The 19,001-nt window shown below is 43.7% G+C and overlaps 2 protein-coding genes across 2 annotated transcripts in view; one reads left to right on the forward strand and one right to left on the reverse strand.

The window, feature by feature from the left end:
• rapgef3 (Rap guanine nucleotide exchange factor (GEF) 3) overlaps positions 1–2,186 on the reverse strand; it is a 53,061-nt gene extending 50,875 nt beyond the window's left edge. The window contains exon 1 of the mRNA XM_088633768.1: positions 1,960–2,186. The gene's annotated coding sequence lies outside the window, so the exon portion shown is untranslated. The remainder of the gene's footprint in view (positions 1–1,959) is intronic.
• A 2,915-nt stretch (positions 2,187–5,101) lies between these two features.
• On the forward strand, positions 5,102–18,620 carry slc48a1a (solute carrier family 48 member 1a). Its single transcript, XM_088633773.1, has 3 exons — positions 5,102–5,463; positions 12,909–13,076; positions 14,286–18,620. The coding sequence occupies exons 1-3, from the start codon at positions 5,334–5,336 to the stop codon at positions 14,420–14,422; spliced, it is 435 nt and encodes a 144-aa protein (XP_088489899.1). The 5' UTR covers positions 5,102–5,333; the 3' UTR covers positions 14,423–18,620.
• The last annotated feature ends 381 nt before the right edge of the window (positions 18,621–19,001 follow it).

The raw sequence follows: 19,001 nt of genomic DNA on the forward strand, positions 1-19,001 counted from the left end.
CAGTGGAATTAAGGGAAACTTCGGAGACCCGAATGTTGGGCCGGGACACTGGGGTTAACGCCTCTACTCTCATGAGCAGGGCCCAGGGATCCTTAATGACTGAGAGGATGTCAGGATGTCAGATCAGCTTGAATAAAGATATGAAATACAGCAGCACCTTCAGCTGCACGATATCCCTGGTCACCATACTGACGTACTGGTTTCCAGAACCTTGGTCCAGACTGAAGAGCACCTCCTACTGGTACACAACATCAATGTAACGAATACATCCCTGCGCACAACAGGGAAGCTTGGCTGCCTGGGCCGAGGGAGGTCTCCCTTAGCTCAGCCGGCAAGTTCCCTGTTGCGTGACGCCGAAGACCCGGGTTCGATCCCATGGGGTGGCAGCGGCAAGGGCACATACCCATAGAACCCGAATAATAATATAAATACATATAATATAAATATAAATAAAATTGTGGCTGCTTTTCCAGAAGCTGAAAGCACACAGGAGGAGGAAACACAGGGGTCCTCCAGCAGCAGGACTGAGACTCATCTTTCAGGCACGTCAGCCAGTTTGAAATGGGAGCAAGGAGAGATGTTGTCCTACAACAAAGCGCTTTGAGAAGCCACCTTTAAAGACGCTATATAAAATAAAGTTTATTATTATTATTATTACAACACGTATCATTCACCGCTTACACTGGATTTTCCTTATAATGCATCGCTTTCGCGTCTGTCAGTTTAGAGGCAGGGTTGAAACCCTGTCCTCCAGCAGGTATCCCAGAGGGCGCTGGGCCAGCGGGTAGCTTCATCTCCCACACAGAGCAGCGCAAGCCGGCTGAGCCACAGTGTGGGGAAGGACAGGGGAGGAAGTTCCAGGCAGGGGAGGAGGTCTGGAGCAGACCGGAATCACAGCTGTCTCTTACACTTCCCTGGAGAGACAACCGCCCCCCCCTTAAACACACACACACAATAATCCTGTTCGCTCTGCCTCTCCCTCTGTAACAGCCATGTTCCACCAAAGCAAGAGGCAATAGGTCTGACACACATTCCCATGATCCAAGGCTATAAGGTCTTCTGGACCAGATAATAATATACCTGTACCATCTAAATACACTGCCTATCCAGTGGTCTATTTCTAGTGATTATCTGTTGAATTTACCATGAGAAAGGTAAAATGAAGACTCATCTAGCCCATTTGCTAGAGGGAACATATGCAATTTCCCTGATCTAAATCTATCTGCAGCTTCGCAGAGTTGTAGTAGTGGGTAAGATTTTGTTCTTCGGATATTTTATATTCTGCTGCAGAAGCATCTTCGTGGCTGTAGCTTGTGTTTCTTTTTGCTTGACTGTATAACTTGCCAGTTTCTAAAGATATGGGAAAATTCTGTATCCAACAAGTGAACGATCTAATTAGAGATCATTCAGGACTAAAGGCTGTGTACTCTTCAGCCCTCAAGGATCAGAGTTCTCTGAGTTGAACATATAGCTCATATAGCTGAGTTCCTCAATAGCTCACAGGTGTTGCTCATCTTTAAAAACAGGTGACCTACAGTATAAGGCCAGGGTCTATTGGACTATAGTACCATCGTACAAGACCCCTGATCCACATGGCTAAAACAGAGCATATGGGCTTTTCAGAGACAACCCAGTTTACTGGACTCAACACCCCTCGGACAAATATTTCCTTGCCTCAGAAATCTAAATACAACTTTAGCCAAGGTTGTAATTATGTTATGTAAAAAAAAAATAATTCCCAAACTTCACAACAACAAAAAAAAATCATGCCCACAACAAAACATCAGATCTACAGCAAATGCACAAAAGGCACAGTTCAGGCAGGTAAATAAAGAGAGGGAACATAAAAATCTGCATTGTTACTTATTTGCTTAGTTTTATCAGACCTTATGGATGGGAAAGAAGACAAAACATTGAAATGAGGAAAATTCCCACAGACATCTGAGAGATGGTATTTACCTGAGTCCTTTGGAAGGAGGTTCAGTCTCAGCAGGCTTTCACGTCCACGAGAAGCAGACTGTTTCTAGCTAGTTTAATCGCAGCATTGTGGTGTGATACATTGTGGTAGAAGTGGAGCTCATGCTGGTTTCCTGCTGCTCTGTGATTGGACCACGACCTGTTGCTGTGAGCAGGGGTCAGAGGTCAGCATGAGACAGCGTTGACCAGGCTGGGTGTTGCATGTGTAATAAGACAGATCGGCACTGTATGCCAGTGGGAAGGACAGCAAACTGCAATAATCAGACCCGTAAATCTGAAGCGGCGCTTGGGATCCTTAACAACAGCTGCAGTGAGTGGGACCGAGGTCACAGCCCCAGACAATACAAAAATACACACTACCTTCCTAAACTAAGCAAACAGCGATCTATGCAGAGCATCTTGTTTATTCCATTTCCTGTGGTGGTGGTAAAGTGCACAAAGCCCCTACCACCACAGCAGAAGCTCTCTTCTCATACAGCAGTTGTGTGAGCTTACTTTTGATGTGATTGCACAGGCTATGAAAAATGCAAGCATTTGAATTTGCATGAGAAATAGTGTAAAGGCAGGCTCCCTACTCAATTTTGAGCAACCGCCTTTTTATAAAATGGCCCAACCTACTAAATAAAAGGAGGTTTCTGAGCAGCGGCAGCCTATCTCTGAGCGCAAGAATGGTGACGTCTAGTCTTTTAAGCTGCTAGTAGCTATTTATTGTTACCCAGGTACTTCTCATCCAGGTTATCGGCTTTGATGCGTAACTGGGAGGCTTGTGCCAGTCACTCACAGTCCTTTGTGGAAGGTAGGTCTTCCTTTTCCCAGTTTCCACTCCACTTCCCCATAGTTTCCACTTGTGCCCAGGTTGGTGCTTTGCTGCTGATTCCAAAGACGTTGACTCCTGGGTGGACATGTTCAAAGCCCAGGTGAATTTTCCATACATCCATTTGCTAACTGCTTCTTCTAATTCAGGGCACAGGGGAGCCGGAGCCTATCCCAGCAAGCAACGGGCGCAAGGCAGGGTACACCCTGGGTGGGATGCCAGTCCACCACAGGGCACACAGACACTCACACCAGGGCCCATTTTCCCAGAAGCCAAAGAACCTGCCAACACGTCTTTGGACTGTGGGAAGAAAACAGGAGAGCCTGGAGAAAAACCCATGGGAACACAGAGAGAACATGCAAACTCCACACAGACAGAACCCCAGGTCCATAGGGAAATTGAATTGCCTCATAGTCTGCTCTGTTCAGAACTTCACAAGGTGCAGGTACTGTATGTAGCCTGTCGGTGTAGCATTCCTTGAAACCTTTAAGAATGAATGCTAATTGTTCTTAACTGATCTGATTTCAGAATAGTAATATATATATTTAAATACTCTTTGGATGGATGCAAAAGTGCAATTTACACTCTTAACATTAATTAACATTCTCAACTTTTAACTATATATCCTAATTTTCTGTTTGCCATCTTTATTACTTTGTTACATTGTGATGTGTCAGTTTTTTCTTGCCTAATCTTGAATTTTTTCTCAGGCTTTTTACATTTTCCTTAGTGTTTGCTTAAGCATACAGCCAGTTAACATACAGATGATGTTTTAATTCAGTTCTACATTTCACTTCTACAACTTTACACGTAATATAGTCAGGCTTGTTGATCTCGAATTACTTAGATCAGATCTGTCGCTCTGGAGAGCAATACAATGAATTTAAGAAACAAAATGAGAGTATGGTTGCAGAGTTAGTAAGCAAATAGGTGCAATTTAAATCACTGAACAATGTTTAAAACCTCCATCTCCGTTAATGAGATCAAAATCGGGTGAAGGAAATCAAAGAGGAAAGAGGACAACACCACATTTTAACTTGCGCAGAGATTTTTCTGATTTTCGGACAACACCGTGGGAACCGTTAGCAAAAGCCAAAATAAATAGCTGCAATAAGTTACACCTGGAGAGTTCAGACAGTTTCTGTTGTATGAAGGATGTGGTTTAGACAAATTACGAGAAGCGCAGAGTAGCGCGACATCTGATCTGCTGGTCTGAACCACACGCAGGGCACTTCACAAAACAGCTTTATCCACTTGAACATACAGTATATTATCCCAAAAATAAGACTAAATTAAGAGTTAGGAGCACAACAATTTCTTTCTCGATTTCTGGAATCTTACATCACTTCGTGTTTCGGAATTCATATTTTAAGATACCGAACCCGACTTCCGAGAAGACCGACTTTATTAAATATTGTAGCAATAACCACGCACGGAAACTGATTCACATCGACTGTTCCCCGCAGCTCTGTTAACGCTGCCTGTATACAGCCAGCAGAGGGAGCGCTTGGCTCGGTTTATTTGGCAGCCGTACTGGAAACGAATAGTCTAGACAAAGGGAACGTTATCTCTGCTTGTCTGTACCAGACTATTTTACAAAACCCTCTATAACGTATTGGCTACCACAATTACTTGAATTTAATAAGGGATTTTGAAGCACGATCGCAAAACTTTCACAGAAACAATTGCATTGCCAAACTTCATAGCAGCAGGTTGTGCAATGTAGTTTAACTGTCGTGCCCCGAAACAGTATAATTTAAAAAAACAGTATGATTGCGAAAACTATTTTCTTCTTCAGAACGGCTTTTATTATGTTGCTATCCGTGTCTTTATTTTTAATTTTAAATTTGTATTTAACTGTTTTTAATTATTATTATTATTATTATTATTATTATTATTATTATTATTATTATGCAAAGGAGCAAGTAATAGGTTTATTCCATGCTGAACAGAGAAGAGAGAAAACACACCTGAAGAAGGCTTCACAGCCGAAACGTTGTTTTCTCTCTTCTATTACTTGTTCCTTTGCAGACTACGCATGCTGACGCAGCTACCCACCTGAACTACTACTACTACTACTACTTATTATTATTATTATTATTATTATTATTATTATTATTATTATTATTATTATTATTATTATTATTATTATTATTATTAAGCAGTACCGTGCTCATGAGAGAGAACAGAGAACTCTGCAGTTCGTCTTCCTGACCACAGGCGTCGCTAAACAGACAGCTTTTGCTCCCTTAGACTCACCGTTACAGACTCGGGTATTTCTTTCCTTCTGGCTGTCAGTCGGTACTTCCCTGCTGAAGAGGGTGTAAACAGATGATATAATGGGATCGTAGGGCACTTCATAGCACTAAACTGCTGATTAGATAATTGCACTTATTTTTCATACAGGTGCTTTATTTGTCAGGACGCAGCGTTACGTGTCTGTGACTGAGTATTGCTTGATCTTGCACAACAGCAGTCTTTTTAAATATATATTTTTTATATTCCGTGGTGTTTTATAATTATTTGGCTACGCTTTTTCTTAATGGGGATCAATAAGACTTATATCAGCATAGGCTACGCCACCTTTGGCGTATTAATGGGGTTTTCCGCCTTCTTCGCGTGGAATATCGCCTTCAAACAGCCGTGGACCGCAGCGATGGGGGGTCTGTCAGGTACGGTCGCCTCTCCCTTTCCTGTAATCAATAAACGAAACGGGTTCGTGCATCAGATTAGAGGCATATCGTTGTACCCCGAGTACCGCTGGATTGAACTTCAACAAGGCGAAATTCCCTGTCTGCCCTAGGCGTAGGCTGTAGCTGGCATGTCATAGCCGGTGCCTCTTGGCTACCTGTGCCAGTCCTGCGCTCTGTGGGCAAAATACTGGACTCCGGCGTGAAAACCCGGCTTTCAAACTAGTACTATTTTAAAACACGTTTTAAGTTTAATTTTATATTATTTTGTCGAGGATCGGCACTGGGTACTGTGGAACTCTCATATTGTTTTCAGACGGCAGGATGGTGTTTTTCGTCTCGGTAAACGAGAATCGCGGATTTAGGAGAAAGCAGGAACCGAGCCACGCAGACACTCGTGTTCCTCGACGGTCTTGTCCGCGCCGATTCGTCGAGTGTCTCGGAGAACTTCGGTATCACGCGAAGTGGATCTTGCGTGACATTTTTAAAAACTACACCCCTTGCACCCATGAAACTTTCTAATTTTCTGATCGGGTCAGTATTTTAATATTTTCTATGTGCTGATCGGTGAGGGTTAAATACGGATAAACACAATATTTAAGCGCAACAGCCTATTGGAAGACGTGCTATAAATTGTGTGATACTTTTCTACAGTATTTTAAGTAAAAACGGCATGCTTGTTTAACGGTTCAAAGTTATTAGTTCAATCACATTCATAATAACAGCAACTGAAACCTTGAATTAAGCATTTCACCGGAGTCTAAAATATTACTTAAATAACGTGGCTTTCACCAAAAGGTTAAAACTGCAAGCTATAGGGAGAACTAAGACTAATTTATTTTATGACCTTAAGTTAGTTCAGATGGACAGATCTTTGTTAGATATGATGTATTCCACAAAAAAGATAAAGAGGTGAATATCTGTTTACTGCTGGAGATAAGTGATGTCTTCTGGCCTTTTTTGTTAACTTCACTGAAATCAGCCACCACAGCAATGAGGATTTGTTTTTCTTTGATAGCACTGCCTGGGGTATATTGTGCAGGCATGTCAGACTGTGTTCAGAGCGACTGTCTCGCCGTTTGTTTTGAGAGGTGCTGTGACCTACATTTTCACCATCTTCCTCCCAAGACTGCAGGCCCTGTTGCACACTGCGGCCCGGGTTTTTTTTTGGACTCGGACGTGAATGCATCTGCCTCTATGCCTGGTTCCTGCTGGTGTGTTTTTTTTTTCTAATTGCACCGTTACCAGGGTAACTGCACTTTGATCCCCAGGTACTGGTGATCTTTTAGTTTTGTGCTGCACAGGGCGAAATGAGTGTCCTTGGACTCCCATTATTGCCCTGTTCTTGCGGCTGTCTGCGTTTCCTTCTCGGCAAGGTGCGATTTCTGATGTCAGACCCGAGGCGGCCACAGGAAGACGCAAAGCTGGAGTCAAAACCTCGATGGTTGTCAAAGCAGGGTTCCTGTGTGGCCTCATCAAGACGGTATGGGGAAGCGATTAAAAAAAGGCAAAAGGAATGCGCGGAATACAGAATAACAATTGTGCTTGATCGCAAGAACGAGAAGGCATGTTCCTGGTCACAGTGGATTCAGTCATACACTCCAACCAAAGGAGCTAAACATCTGCCGTCTTCTAGAGCAAAGGCAGACCAGAGATAGCGATCTGTATAAAATCCTAAAGGGTATACAGCACGTGGGTTTAATCCAAGGGGCTGCTTCAGACTGCCAAACCAAGAACATGGGGTCCAAATTGGATACTACGTAGGACAGAGGATGGGGGAACATTACATCAAGAGTTGTAGGTGTTGTGAACAGGTTGTGCTGCCAGGAGGATGAGGCCTGCATTTGGGAATTTAATCTAGCCTTTAAAGAGGGCCTAGTGGCCTCACCTGGCTGGTGAACAAACTTCCCTGATGTTATGATCCAAACATTGCAGCCTGCAATACAGGGGGTTCCCAATACAAATCAGGGTTAGGGACCACAAAGTCCCACAAAGAATTATTGCATATGGGGGGGATTTTCCCCCATAGGAAGAATGTAAATATGGAGACCTTAAGAGTGCAAAAAATGTCCTTGTAGCTTAAAGCATGGAGGCTTTTCCCTCAAGGTTTATTTATATATATATAATGGAATAGACTTGAGTTAGGGACTGCGTTTCAACTACCCGAATACAGTATAGTAATGTTAGAGTACGTGTAACATTTTAAAACCATTTTACTCAAAAATGTGAGTCACTTTCATCTTCATTTACCAGAACACAACAATACACAACAGCGTTTGAAATGACATTGTACTGTAACTGAATTGACCTTAACTAAACACTCGTTTTGATTATCTTACCTGGACACATGGATGAGTTGGTCGTGATTATTTGTATTATCGCGGTTTAAAAACTGATCGAAATCGTCATCGCTTATTTTCATTACCGGCCAAGCAAAACGCCAGATACACGCGTTTTTTTTCCTAAACTGACGTCACGAAGTGGAAAACGACGTACACAAGTGCGGGATTTTTTTAAAGTTGCGTCTCTAAGACGACGTAAGCGCGGGGGCTATTACGTCTCCTCCGCAGTACCTCGAAGACTTTGATATGGGGAAACGTATTTTGGGGCTACTTAAAACGGATATCCGCTCTATCAATAAACTGGAAAATACCTGCTTCCAAATCGACACCTGTATGGTGATTCGGTTCTGTAATCGTCCAGTGAGCCTGCGAAATCTGGAAATAGTGGCCATGGTGAAGTTGGACATCTCCCATGTGATTCTTTCAGCGACCGTGCGAGTGGAGAAAAAGAATTAAAAAGTTCCTGTCTGATAGTAAAGGTCGAATGTGGAGCAAAATAAAAAAGCTCTACGCTTTTCAAAACAGCTTGCAGTTTGAATAAAGGACGTTTCTCAGTGAAGAGCCCCGTGGAAAACTAGGTTAGCATGGTAGGGAGACTGGTTTGATCTTATCGGTCACTTGAGACGAGTCAGGAGTCCGGACATGAGAAAGAGCCTTAATTACTGTGATGTTAGGGACCGGGCTTTCTCGGACTTTTCCCTTGTAAACTAGGTCCTTTTATTTTCCTGTTGCATATACTGCAGGAGAGGTTTGACACGGACTTGGTCTCTTTAATTAGATTAAAAGTGTGTCATTCATTTTGTGGCACGAGGGAGCTGGGTTTTTTAAATAGGCTTCCCTTCTTTCTGATTGAAACATGAAAAGATTACTGCACAGAACAGTACTGGGAAAAAAGACAGACAGTAGTTGTCAATCCTGGTCCTGTGAGGCCAGTTCAGGTTTTCATTCCAACTCATCAATTAACAACCTAAATCAGCTCTTTACTGGTTTAGTGGATCCAGTTTATCAGCTGCTCCCAGCTCTTTGTGTGTTGCTGCTTGGAGGAGACCTGGAAACTGGGCAGACAGCTGCTGCCCTCCGGGACCGGACTGGACTGGCCACCCCTGAGCTACACTCTCCCTTTGAAGGGGAGATTGCAAAACTTTCTGCAATGCGAGTTATGAATTGGTTGATGGGCTGTGTTTACTGAATTGGACTGCTCAAAGGCTATATGCCACCATATAAATAGGAGTGGCCTATACTGGGTTTATTTCTGGCATGGGATACCTTCCTCCCTGGTGGGGTTTGCATGTTCTCCTGGGTTTCCTAAGACTGTTCTGGTTTCTTCCCCACGTTCAGGCGTTGTCTAGGTTAATTGGTATTTCCAACCTGTGCACTGTGAGTGTACCCTGTGGACAGATCCACTCCAGCTTGAGAAACCGAGGGCCAGGTTAGACCAATTTCTCATCTAGGCAAGAAATTGGCAAGTGAAACAAGGAGCAAAATGTCTGTTGCTGTTTTCAAAAGGGGTTTTGGGGTAGTTGGGGGAAATTGACAAGCTAATTAAGGCCAATTTTTAGTGCTTTGTTACAGCTGTTGAAAAATGGTCCTTGAAAGATGTATAAAGCCTTAATTATAATTCCATAGTGTTGTGAATGCTGTGCCCACTGGGCTGAGCATGGTCAAGGCTGGTAAGGCGATTTCCTTGTGAGGTCTGATCTGAAAGAAGCAATCTGAACTCGCAAATTGCAGGAGTATCTGACTGATGCACAGCACTTATAGGCATAACGTTTCATCATATTCACTTATCTGAAAGCCCCTCTGTCCTACGTAAGAAGAGATCCACAGGATGACAGCAGAGCATTGTAACAGGTTTGAGTCTGGCCATTTACATACAAATCGCAGACTAAGGATTCTATGAAACCTTAGTTTGGTTAGTTGTATGAGCATATCTACAGTATTGTATTGCTAAGAAAGTTGTGAACACATTTTGTAGCGTTCTGCCGCAGCCCGTCGATGTGACGGAGCCATGCCAGCCGTGTGTCGTAGTTGTATTGTACAAGAGCCTCTGCGTTATCTTCACTGTCCGGTTTCTTATGGGTCAGTCTGGATCCTTCTGCAGTACAGAGGGCTGCCCCCAAAACAGCATAGTTGCACCTCTTGTTATTCTGCAGCGGTTGGTGCTCTCGATCTCAGCCCGTCTCAGCGCCAGCGTGCTGCCCAGGGTGTATTTGACTCGCTCGTATTGTCTGCGGGGTTGCGCTCTGCCTCGCTGCGACCCTGCGCTGGACACAGAGGTCACTGCAAGGCTGCTGCTATGTTTCTGTCCGCTCCATTGTGCGCTGGATCAATTATCTCGTTTTAATCTGGTGAAGCTCTCCCTTTCCCCCCTGCTGGGCCAGTCTCTGCGGCAGTGAGAGCCGGCGCGGTTATCGGAATAACCTTCTGCTCCTTTTGGCGGATCGGCCTCCGTTCAAGGTATTCGCTGGTGTTCGGTAGGTCCGGATGATATTGCCAAACGCTTGTTTGATGAAGGTTATCTCTTTGCAGTCGCGCCGTTTGTGCGTCTGGCCTTTTGATTAGAGCGGAGCTGCCCGTCGGCTGTGGGAAGACCGAGAGGCAGTGCCAGTCCCCCTCCCCCCGGGCACAGCGCCACGTTCGCTCTGCCAAGCGAAGGCCTGCACTGTCCAGCTTGGCCCCGTCTCAGTGTGACGGTACTCCCCCACCTTGAACATTCAAACCCAGGGAACTGTTTTGTCATGGAGTGGTGGTTTCCTTTAGCTTGGTATATTGTGGGGTCAGAAAGTGGGAGTTTTAGCGTGTGTTGGGATCTCCCTGCAAGAGCCGAAGCCTGATCAGAGGATCGGCGCGCTCTAGCGTGACTTTCTCTCCTCGCAGTGTGAACAGCAGTTGTTCTTGTTGTTTCGAAACCTTCTGTGCCCGTCCCCCTCGAATAGGAGCCGTAGAAACGGAACCAGAGCTGCGCGATCTTAATTTAATTCCCCCTCACATGACAGATTTCGGCTTTAAAGCCGTGACTAAGGGTTTAATTTTGTCCTCTTTGCAAACATTTTTTTTTCTGTTGCGCTTGACAGAAAAAGTGGCCGTTTGCTGCACGAGTTTCTGGGTTGCTTTACAGAAACAAGCCTGAGAAGTAATTGGAGAAGGGAAAAGAGGAAGAGGGTTCAGGAGTGAGAGTGGGTTTCCCAGTGAAATCTGCCACTTCATGCAAATCCCTGCTGACCATTAACCTGCTGTCACAAGACTGTGCTGTATCTGCTGAGTCACGCTGAAGGAACTCCTACTGTGAAGGGATGAAGAGGCAGTAAGTTATTACTGCCTCTGTATGCTTCAGCAGAGTTAAGCAAATTACAGCATGGAGGCCCATTCCTTTGATTATTATCTTTTTTATATATCAAGTGCCTTGTTTGATAAATGATGGATTATGAATAAAAAAAAAGCTTGATAATTTTTCATTTTCATGCGCCCAAGCTGATATCCCAAAGACCCCTTCTTGAATGAACCTCTTCCAAGACTTGTAGATGCGATTGAGCGGAATAAATCACTACTTGCCTCACTCTCTCGTGCAAAGCTTTTCAGAGGGCGTTCTGATTGTGCTATTGCTAAGGCTGCATGGTAAGGCGTGAGTCAGATCTGTGAAACTTATCTAGTGTGCAAGCTCCAATGCTGTGTGTGAAAAGACTCCCAGCACTTAGCACCTCTACAGTGACAAATGTGTTGTTGTTTTTTACTACTAGGGAGTTGAATCCAGTTCTGCTTGAGTGCCTAAATATGCAGTCCAACTGTGGACCTTTCTGACCCCTCAAATTCCATTTACATTTTGTATTGCAAACAGTTCTAAACGGTGGTAGGGTATAGTTCTTGCAACTAACATTTGTTTATCTTAAAACGGGGGGCCAATTCACTAGTTATCCCAGTTAACTAGGATCTGCATAATAACCCCTTTTCTGCCTCCTGAAGTCATATGTCTGTGGATCCACTGTCCAGCAGGGGGCAGCTCCCCCCAGGCTGATGTTGCAGTTTTAGGTTGCACATCATGTCAGTGAGGCAGCCACATGTTGAGATAAGGGGAAGTCAAGTATCTAGAAAAAGAAAGTCACATGTGTTTAGAGTGTATGTTTTGCTTACTGTGTAAATGCTTTATTTTCCCTTTTAAAGTGCTAAATCAGGACTAGATTCCAGCATGACTGAAAATGGAAACTGTCATAGTGTATTGTCTAATGTGCCAGTAATTTTGTTTGCCCTCCTTTCTGAACCCTATCTGCTCTGGTATGAGTTGGCGACTTCTAAAAGCTTCTGCGAGCTGCCACTGGTGGGTAAAAAAACTTTTCCTCTTTCCTATTAAGTTATTGATCCTACAAGTTCTATATATGCAGTAGAGTCTCAACATTCGCAAGGGTTCGGTGCAGAGAACAATCACAAATAGCCAAATTCTCATATAATCACATGTACCCCATACTTTGGCATAATATACTACAGTATATAGAGTGAATGTTAAAAGATAAAAGTAACCCTCCCTTATATGATAATTCAAATAATAATGCACTGGTTCATTTAAATAACATTGAACTAAAACAAACAACAGTAATAACAAACCTATAGTATTCAGCTAAAATAGACAACATGAATTGCTCCTCTACGTCCAGTGGGTGCCTGCACTTTCTCTGTCTTCCCTGCTCTGTGATTATCACGCCCCACTGTAGTGAAAAGGGCAATAAATCTGTCAGAGAGTGTGTAAAGTTGTCTCTAGTTTGTCAGTCCTCTGCCGACACAGAACCGGGAGTGTTCGTTACAATCCAGAAACGAACACGCTGAGATTCTGATGTGGGCAGGATGAGGCTCGCTCACTAGCTAGATTCGTCTCATGATCCTGGGATGTCGCGCGACCAAATTTGAAAGTTGCGCTTAACAACCTTCGGCTCTGATTCATCCTGCTCAGCTTTTCTACCACCCAAGAGCCCGTTGGCCAGGACGAATCACATAAGCAAGTTCGTGAATGTTAAATTTGCAGACGTCGAGATCCTGCTGTATAGTTTGTGCGAGACGTGGTCATGGACGTTACTGTTTGTTTTTACATGTCTGCAGGAGTGCTGGCGTTGTGGGCCTTGATCACTCACGTCATGTATGTGCAGGACTACTGGCGCACCTGGTTGAAGGGCCTCAAGTTCTTCCTTTTCATCGGTGGGCTCTTCGCCTTGCTGGCCGTGGTGGCCTTCATTGCCTTCCTCTCCCTCGCCATCACCCGGCACCAGTGTGAGCCCTCCGTCCTTCTCAACTGATGATCTGACACCATGATTGTTTCCCTGATGAGTTTGTTTCCCTTTCTAACATCTAAAACTGTTCCCAGTTACAAAAAGACAGCTGAAAGGTCCCGGAGAAGTATTTGCAGGACATTTAAGCTTTCCCAGATAATCTGCCTTGATTTTGTTTAAGGTAAATTGGCATTATTTTAGATAAAGCTACTTTTGCAGTGTGTTGGATCTTTTAGAACATACCAAGTTTTTTTTCCCTGAGAATGAATGCTTTAAAATATATGGGACTTTTGGTTCCTGATTTTTTAAGCCAGCAAAGGCACACAGCTGTTGTGCAGGTTCTGCCCTGTGGACCAGACGATGCTCACTTGAACCCGAGTCAGGGTTCTCTTGGCATGAGTGAGAGATGTGACACCCCTCCAGTCAGTGTCCGCTTTCAGCAAGTTGAATGATTATTGGCTATTCAGGTGGGCGTGTCTACTCATCTCTCTCAAGGGCCAATGAGAGTTCAGTTTATTTGTCATATGCACAAATGCAATGAAATGCCTGTTTTCGCATACTGTATGCACCAATACAAAGACATTAGGGAAACGCCAAGCTTAAACACAGAACTGCCGCAGCAACAACAGTGTTAAATAACACTCATCTTAAACAAAAGTCAGGCACAAGCAGTGTGCAAAAAAAAAAACATTGGTGTGAGTCAGAGGTAGAATTCAATAATCTGCCATCTTGCAAGAAGAAGCTGTCTCTGAATCTGGAAGCTTGTCCCTTTATGCTCCTATAATGCTTAACACAGGGCAGGGGAGAGAAAAGTGAGAAACTAGGATTGTTTTTATCCTTAACAGTACTCCAAGCCTTCCCAACTCATTTAAAAATGTCCACAATAGAGAGGAGCTGTGCTCCAATAATGGAGGTCGACCTGATCATTCTCCGTAACGCCTTTCAGTCAGACACTGAGCTGCTGCCAAACCACACTGTAATCCCACACGTGAGCACACTCTCAAGAGCGCACCTGTAGTACGTAGTAAGAATATTTGAAGATAAACATTTCTCAACTGTCTGAGGAGGTAAAGGCGCTGTGGCACCTTCTTTATTAAATCCTTCGTAATGAAGGGACCCAGGAACCATCTCTACCGCCACCCTATTGATGTAAAAATAGATGTATATAAAGTACTGGACTGAAGCTCCTCTTTTTTGTTGTTGTTTTCAGCCCTAACTGATCCCAGAAGCTACTACCTGTCGTGCGTGTGGAGCTTCCTGACCTTCAAGTGGGCCTTCCTGCTGGGGCTGTACTCTCACCGGTACCGCAAGGAGTTCGCCGACATCAGCATCCTGAGCGACTTCTGAAGGCGCCGGGGGGGGGGGCCTGCGGGGAGAGGAAGAGCGGGGCGACGGGGGGGCTGGCGAAGCGAGGGTGTCGGGGGCGTCTCCCACCCCTCTCTTTGTGGCCTCGCCCCGCACTGCCGGGGCGACACCATGGACTGACCTGCTGATGCAGCCGGGTGACTTCTTTCTTTGTCGTCGTTTTTTTTTTTAAATAGATTTTTCTTCCTTTTTTACAGTAACATGTAAAAAAAAAAAAAAAAGATGGCTGTTGTGAAGCGTACGTCCTTATTGTTCTGCTTCATGTTCAGAAAGCTTACTCTCTCTTACCACTACGCCAGAATCGATGCAGCTTTTAAAACTTTCAGTATACGTTTGTACGCAGTTTACTCTGTCAACACCAGATTTTTTTTTTAATCTTGCTGATGAGACATCACTTTCTGCCGTTATTAATTCCGTTTGTGTCTTGTCTCCAAGCCGCTGTTGTAGCAGGAGGAGATTTTAGCACATTAAAAAATACTTACCTGCGAATTAACGTCAAGGAGGTGGGCTGTGTAAGAATGGGTTACAAGTTATGATCATTTCCTTTAGGTTTTGTATAGTGTGACCCTTTTTTTCAAGCTGTTTCCTGGTGCATAGCTGCTTGTTAATGTGGTATAAATGGACTGGTTCAGACAGGACTGATCACTTTAATCGGACTGGGCCTGAGGAATCTATAGCAGACAAAGGCTGTCCAGTTTCAGCTGCCTGCTTTAACATACTATTAATTCAAATACCCCCTTTGTTTTGTTCCAACTCCTTAAGATTAAAAACAAAAAAGAACTTCAGAGAGGTTACAAACGAGAGGAGGCCATTTGGATCATCTCTTGCCGGTTTTGGTAGTTAGTAGTTAATGGATACAGCTGTTTCTTGAAGGATGAAAGGGTATCGGCATCACCAACATGGCTGGGTAGCCTGTTCCATACCCCCACAACCCTTAGTGTAAAGAAATGCCTCTTGTACTCGGTTTAAAATGCAGTTCCCTGCAGTTTCTGCTTGAGCCAACCCGTAAGCATTTCACTGTTGGTTCTGAAGTCCCCTGGGTTGGCTTTGCCAGTGTCTTAGATTGTTTTGAATTCTTTGATCCCAGGATTGGTTTTGCCAGGTAGTTAACAGTCCGATAGGAGCAGCGAACCTAGTGAACACTTGGAAGGAGAGAGGAAGGGTGGCCAGCCTCCTCAAACCCGCCAGTGCGTGACAGTCTTCCTCAGCCTTGTGGTCCAGGTTGCCTGCCGAAATCGCAGGGCTTGTGGGGTGTGGAGCGTACGGGGTAAACGACAGTGCAAAATCTCGCCGATTCCAAATCTTCAGAGACATTAGGTATAGTGATCACAAGGACTGGAGTTTGAAACCTGTGATCTGTGACTAAGACACGGCATCAGAGCATTTGTCATCCAATGCCTGGTCCCCAATGGCTCCTTCATGTCTCTTTGGAACAGTAGGTGGTGAGTGTGAATGTTAAATGTGAGATTGGTGCCCTGCGTGTGACCACAGTCTGGATTTTTAGCCCGAATAGAGAGTGAGTGTGCTAAGCAAATGCAGCAGTGTTCAAATTGACAAGATAGTTTTGCACTTGATTTGTTCAGATCGTTACACTTGGAGCTTTCAAGTTTGGAAATGGAAGCTTTCAGTCTGGCTTCAATCACGGATGTTCGTTTCCAGACCTTAAAGGGGGACAGCTGCTATCACAACCACAACACTTTGAATGATATTTGTCAAAGAGTGAAGACGGGTTAAAAGAAATAGAATTGTTTTATTGGGCTACACAGCTGTCTAGGAAAGTTTGCCAGTTGTATACCTGGCAGCTGTGGTTGTAAATACCTGCAGTAAACTTGATCATCACAAGGGGGAGCCAAATATCTGCACATCTGCTGCATACAGTTTCACTTTACAGTATGCAAGACGGTGCATCTCTTATTAACATTAGCTCTGTCTCCCCTCGTATCTTTCATATGCTCAAAGCTTAACAGTTGCTTTCTTTAGGACTGCAGTTTATAGATGCAACCATCTGTTGTTTCAGACGTCAACCTGTTGTTTTTCTTGAAACTGTTGTTTTGAGGGTCCTGAACACTTTAATTGCAGCTTTGTTCTTTTGGTTGTCTAAGTTGATTGTTAACTTTTAAAGTTATGAACTGGGGCGCAGGTGTACGTGCTACTGAACCTGCAGAGTTGACACTCCTCAGTGCTTCTCGCCTGTTAAGCCCTCTTCCTGTGGAGTGACCTCCTGGTGGCAGGTCCGCAGGGGAGCTGGACAGGAGAGCTCCAGATTAGAAATCTCTGCACCTCCCAGGTAATGACCACTTAAGACAGCAGTTCTTTTCATCCGTTTCTTTTGTTGATTCCCTTGTCCTTCTTTCCTTCAATTGGTGCTGATGAACCCGTTAGATGTCGAGAGGCTCATCAAATAAAATGACGGAATTATTTGTACACAGTGAGTGTACAGTACAGAGCTGTCTCTGGGATTTGTATCCATCCTGATTTCCTCGTTGGTTCTCTTAACTCTGGGATTTAGGTTGGCACTCTGACACAGCCTTGTTCAGCGAGTTGGCTTCCAGAATCAAGCAAGATCTCTTGATTACACTGTTCACACAGTGATGCACAGATTTCTTGTCTGCTTGATTTCTCCCAGTAAGTCATCCCTAATCCATTTAGAAATAGTTCTGCTGCAATGCTGCACTGAGAGCACCATCCTGCTGGGAGGTCACATAGTTCCTGCTGTGGGAATGGGTGGGAAAGTATGACTTTGTTTTGAGTGTGAAAAGCAGGAGAAAGGAAGATGGATGTGAATGTTTATCCATTGTGCTCTAATGGATGTTTGTAACTGATTGCACTTGTTGAACACTTTCCTTTTTGGCAAATCCTGTGTGTTGTGGTGTCACAGTTATGAAATTTCTGTGGGGCACTTTGCAGCCTTTGATTGATATAGACAACAATTAAGGCAGCTTGTGGGCAGTTTTCATTACCTGCAGATAAATGGTCTCCTAATCTTGATTGTTTGTTTTTAAAATGGAGAGGTGGACTAATGGGGTTCAATGAGTTTTACAGCAAAATTGGGAATGCATTCAGATAGCATTAATTTAGTATCACTGATGGCAGCATAACCAGTGAGTCACTGTGGAGGTTTATGGAGGGGGATATGATCTTTTAGTAGAGAATACTAAGCCACACTACTTGTACAACTCAAAACCAGCTTGTTCCAGTCACTCAGCATTTTGTTCCCAATTCTACAAGGAATTAAAAAAAAATTAAAAGGTCTTTTTTCTTATTGCTTTGATAAGTTTTAGCTTTTGAACAATGTACTTTTTTTCTGATTTTTTTTAAGCCTGTACTGGGAATGAAATAGTGCTCATAGCTAGTGCAAAAGGCCAGCTGGTGTTTTTTTATATCTGGAGAGAGCCAACAGTAAACCAACATGGTAAGAAGCAGAGACTGTTTGAAGAAGAGGAGCGGGGGTGGGGGTTATTGGGGGTTAAGGATGCTTTTATGGCCTTTGTAAGTTAAAATGATTCCAGATACCGGTTTCTTTAACATTAAGCTAACTGAGAATGAATGATACCCTGTAATAGGATGCCAGTCCATTTGCAGGTTAACCCCCACCCCGGAAGACATAGTGAACAAGAAGCATGTATTGAGGGAAGCAATCGGGACAAAGAACAGCTCCTTAGTCCAGTTCTGGCGTCGTCTGGTGCTCTAGTCTAGTACTCCACACTGCCCCCTGCATCTCTAGGTACTGTGACCAAAAATACAAATGTTCCAGTGACTGCATTTCGCATTGCCCACATCATTTCCACGGGGAAAAGAAGGTCAGAGACATGATCAGTAGCTGCTAACTATGAAGACTCTTTGGCCTGAGGTAGCTTCTTTTCCTCTAGTAAGGATTCAGTTATTGCATTGGATTGTCTTCTTGAGTTGCATGCTTCTTGGAATACGTAGAGGATATCATCTTAACACAACTCCTTGGAGGTGATAGTGCTGGCGAAGTCTTCTGTTTAAGCTGCACCTGATTGGTTTATCATTACCATTGACTTCCTTTAGTGCAGTTGCAGTATTTTATTTTGTCAAATTGTAAAATAAATGAAATGCTATATATGAATAAAAATAAAAGTACTTGTGTAAAACTTGTGTATGTACTGGTGTATTAAAAGAGGAAATTAAAGTAATAAAATATTCTTTTATCATTTTAGTTGGACTATTTTTCCCCATTGCTTTGCTCATGTTTTAAAGATGTTTTTTTTTTTTATCTCCTGACATTTTGATTCTAGAAAATAGGCCCATGTTTATCTGGACCCGACTAAAATTAATAGACAAATTCTGGTATTTTCACTCCCAACCCCCTCTTGTCAATAAAACAGAAATTCAAGGCTGTGAACTGACATTAAACAGTCTTGTTTTGTAAGAGCAGGTCACATGACGTGTGCAGTGCCGGGCTGGCTATAAAGTAGTTTGTGTTCGCTGTGAAGTTGGTCTGGCTTTTTTATTGTAGGTCAAGGATAATAGAAAAAGAATGCACCTTAACTCTTTAGGAAAGACCGTCTTTCCCAATACAATGCATAGTAACTTCCCA

Source organism: Lepisosteus platostomus, chromosome 1 (assembly GCF_059453375.1).
Source record: "Lepisosteus platostomus isolate fLepPlt1 chromosome 1, fLepPlt1.hap1, whole genome shotgun sequence".
Classification (NCBI taxonomy): Eukaryota; Metazoa; Chordata; class Actinopteri; order Semionotiformes; family Lepisosteidae; genus Lepisosteus; species Lepisosteus platostomus.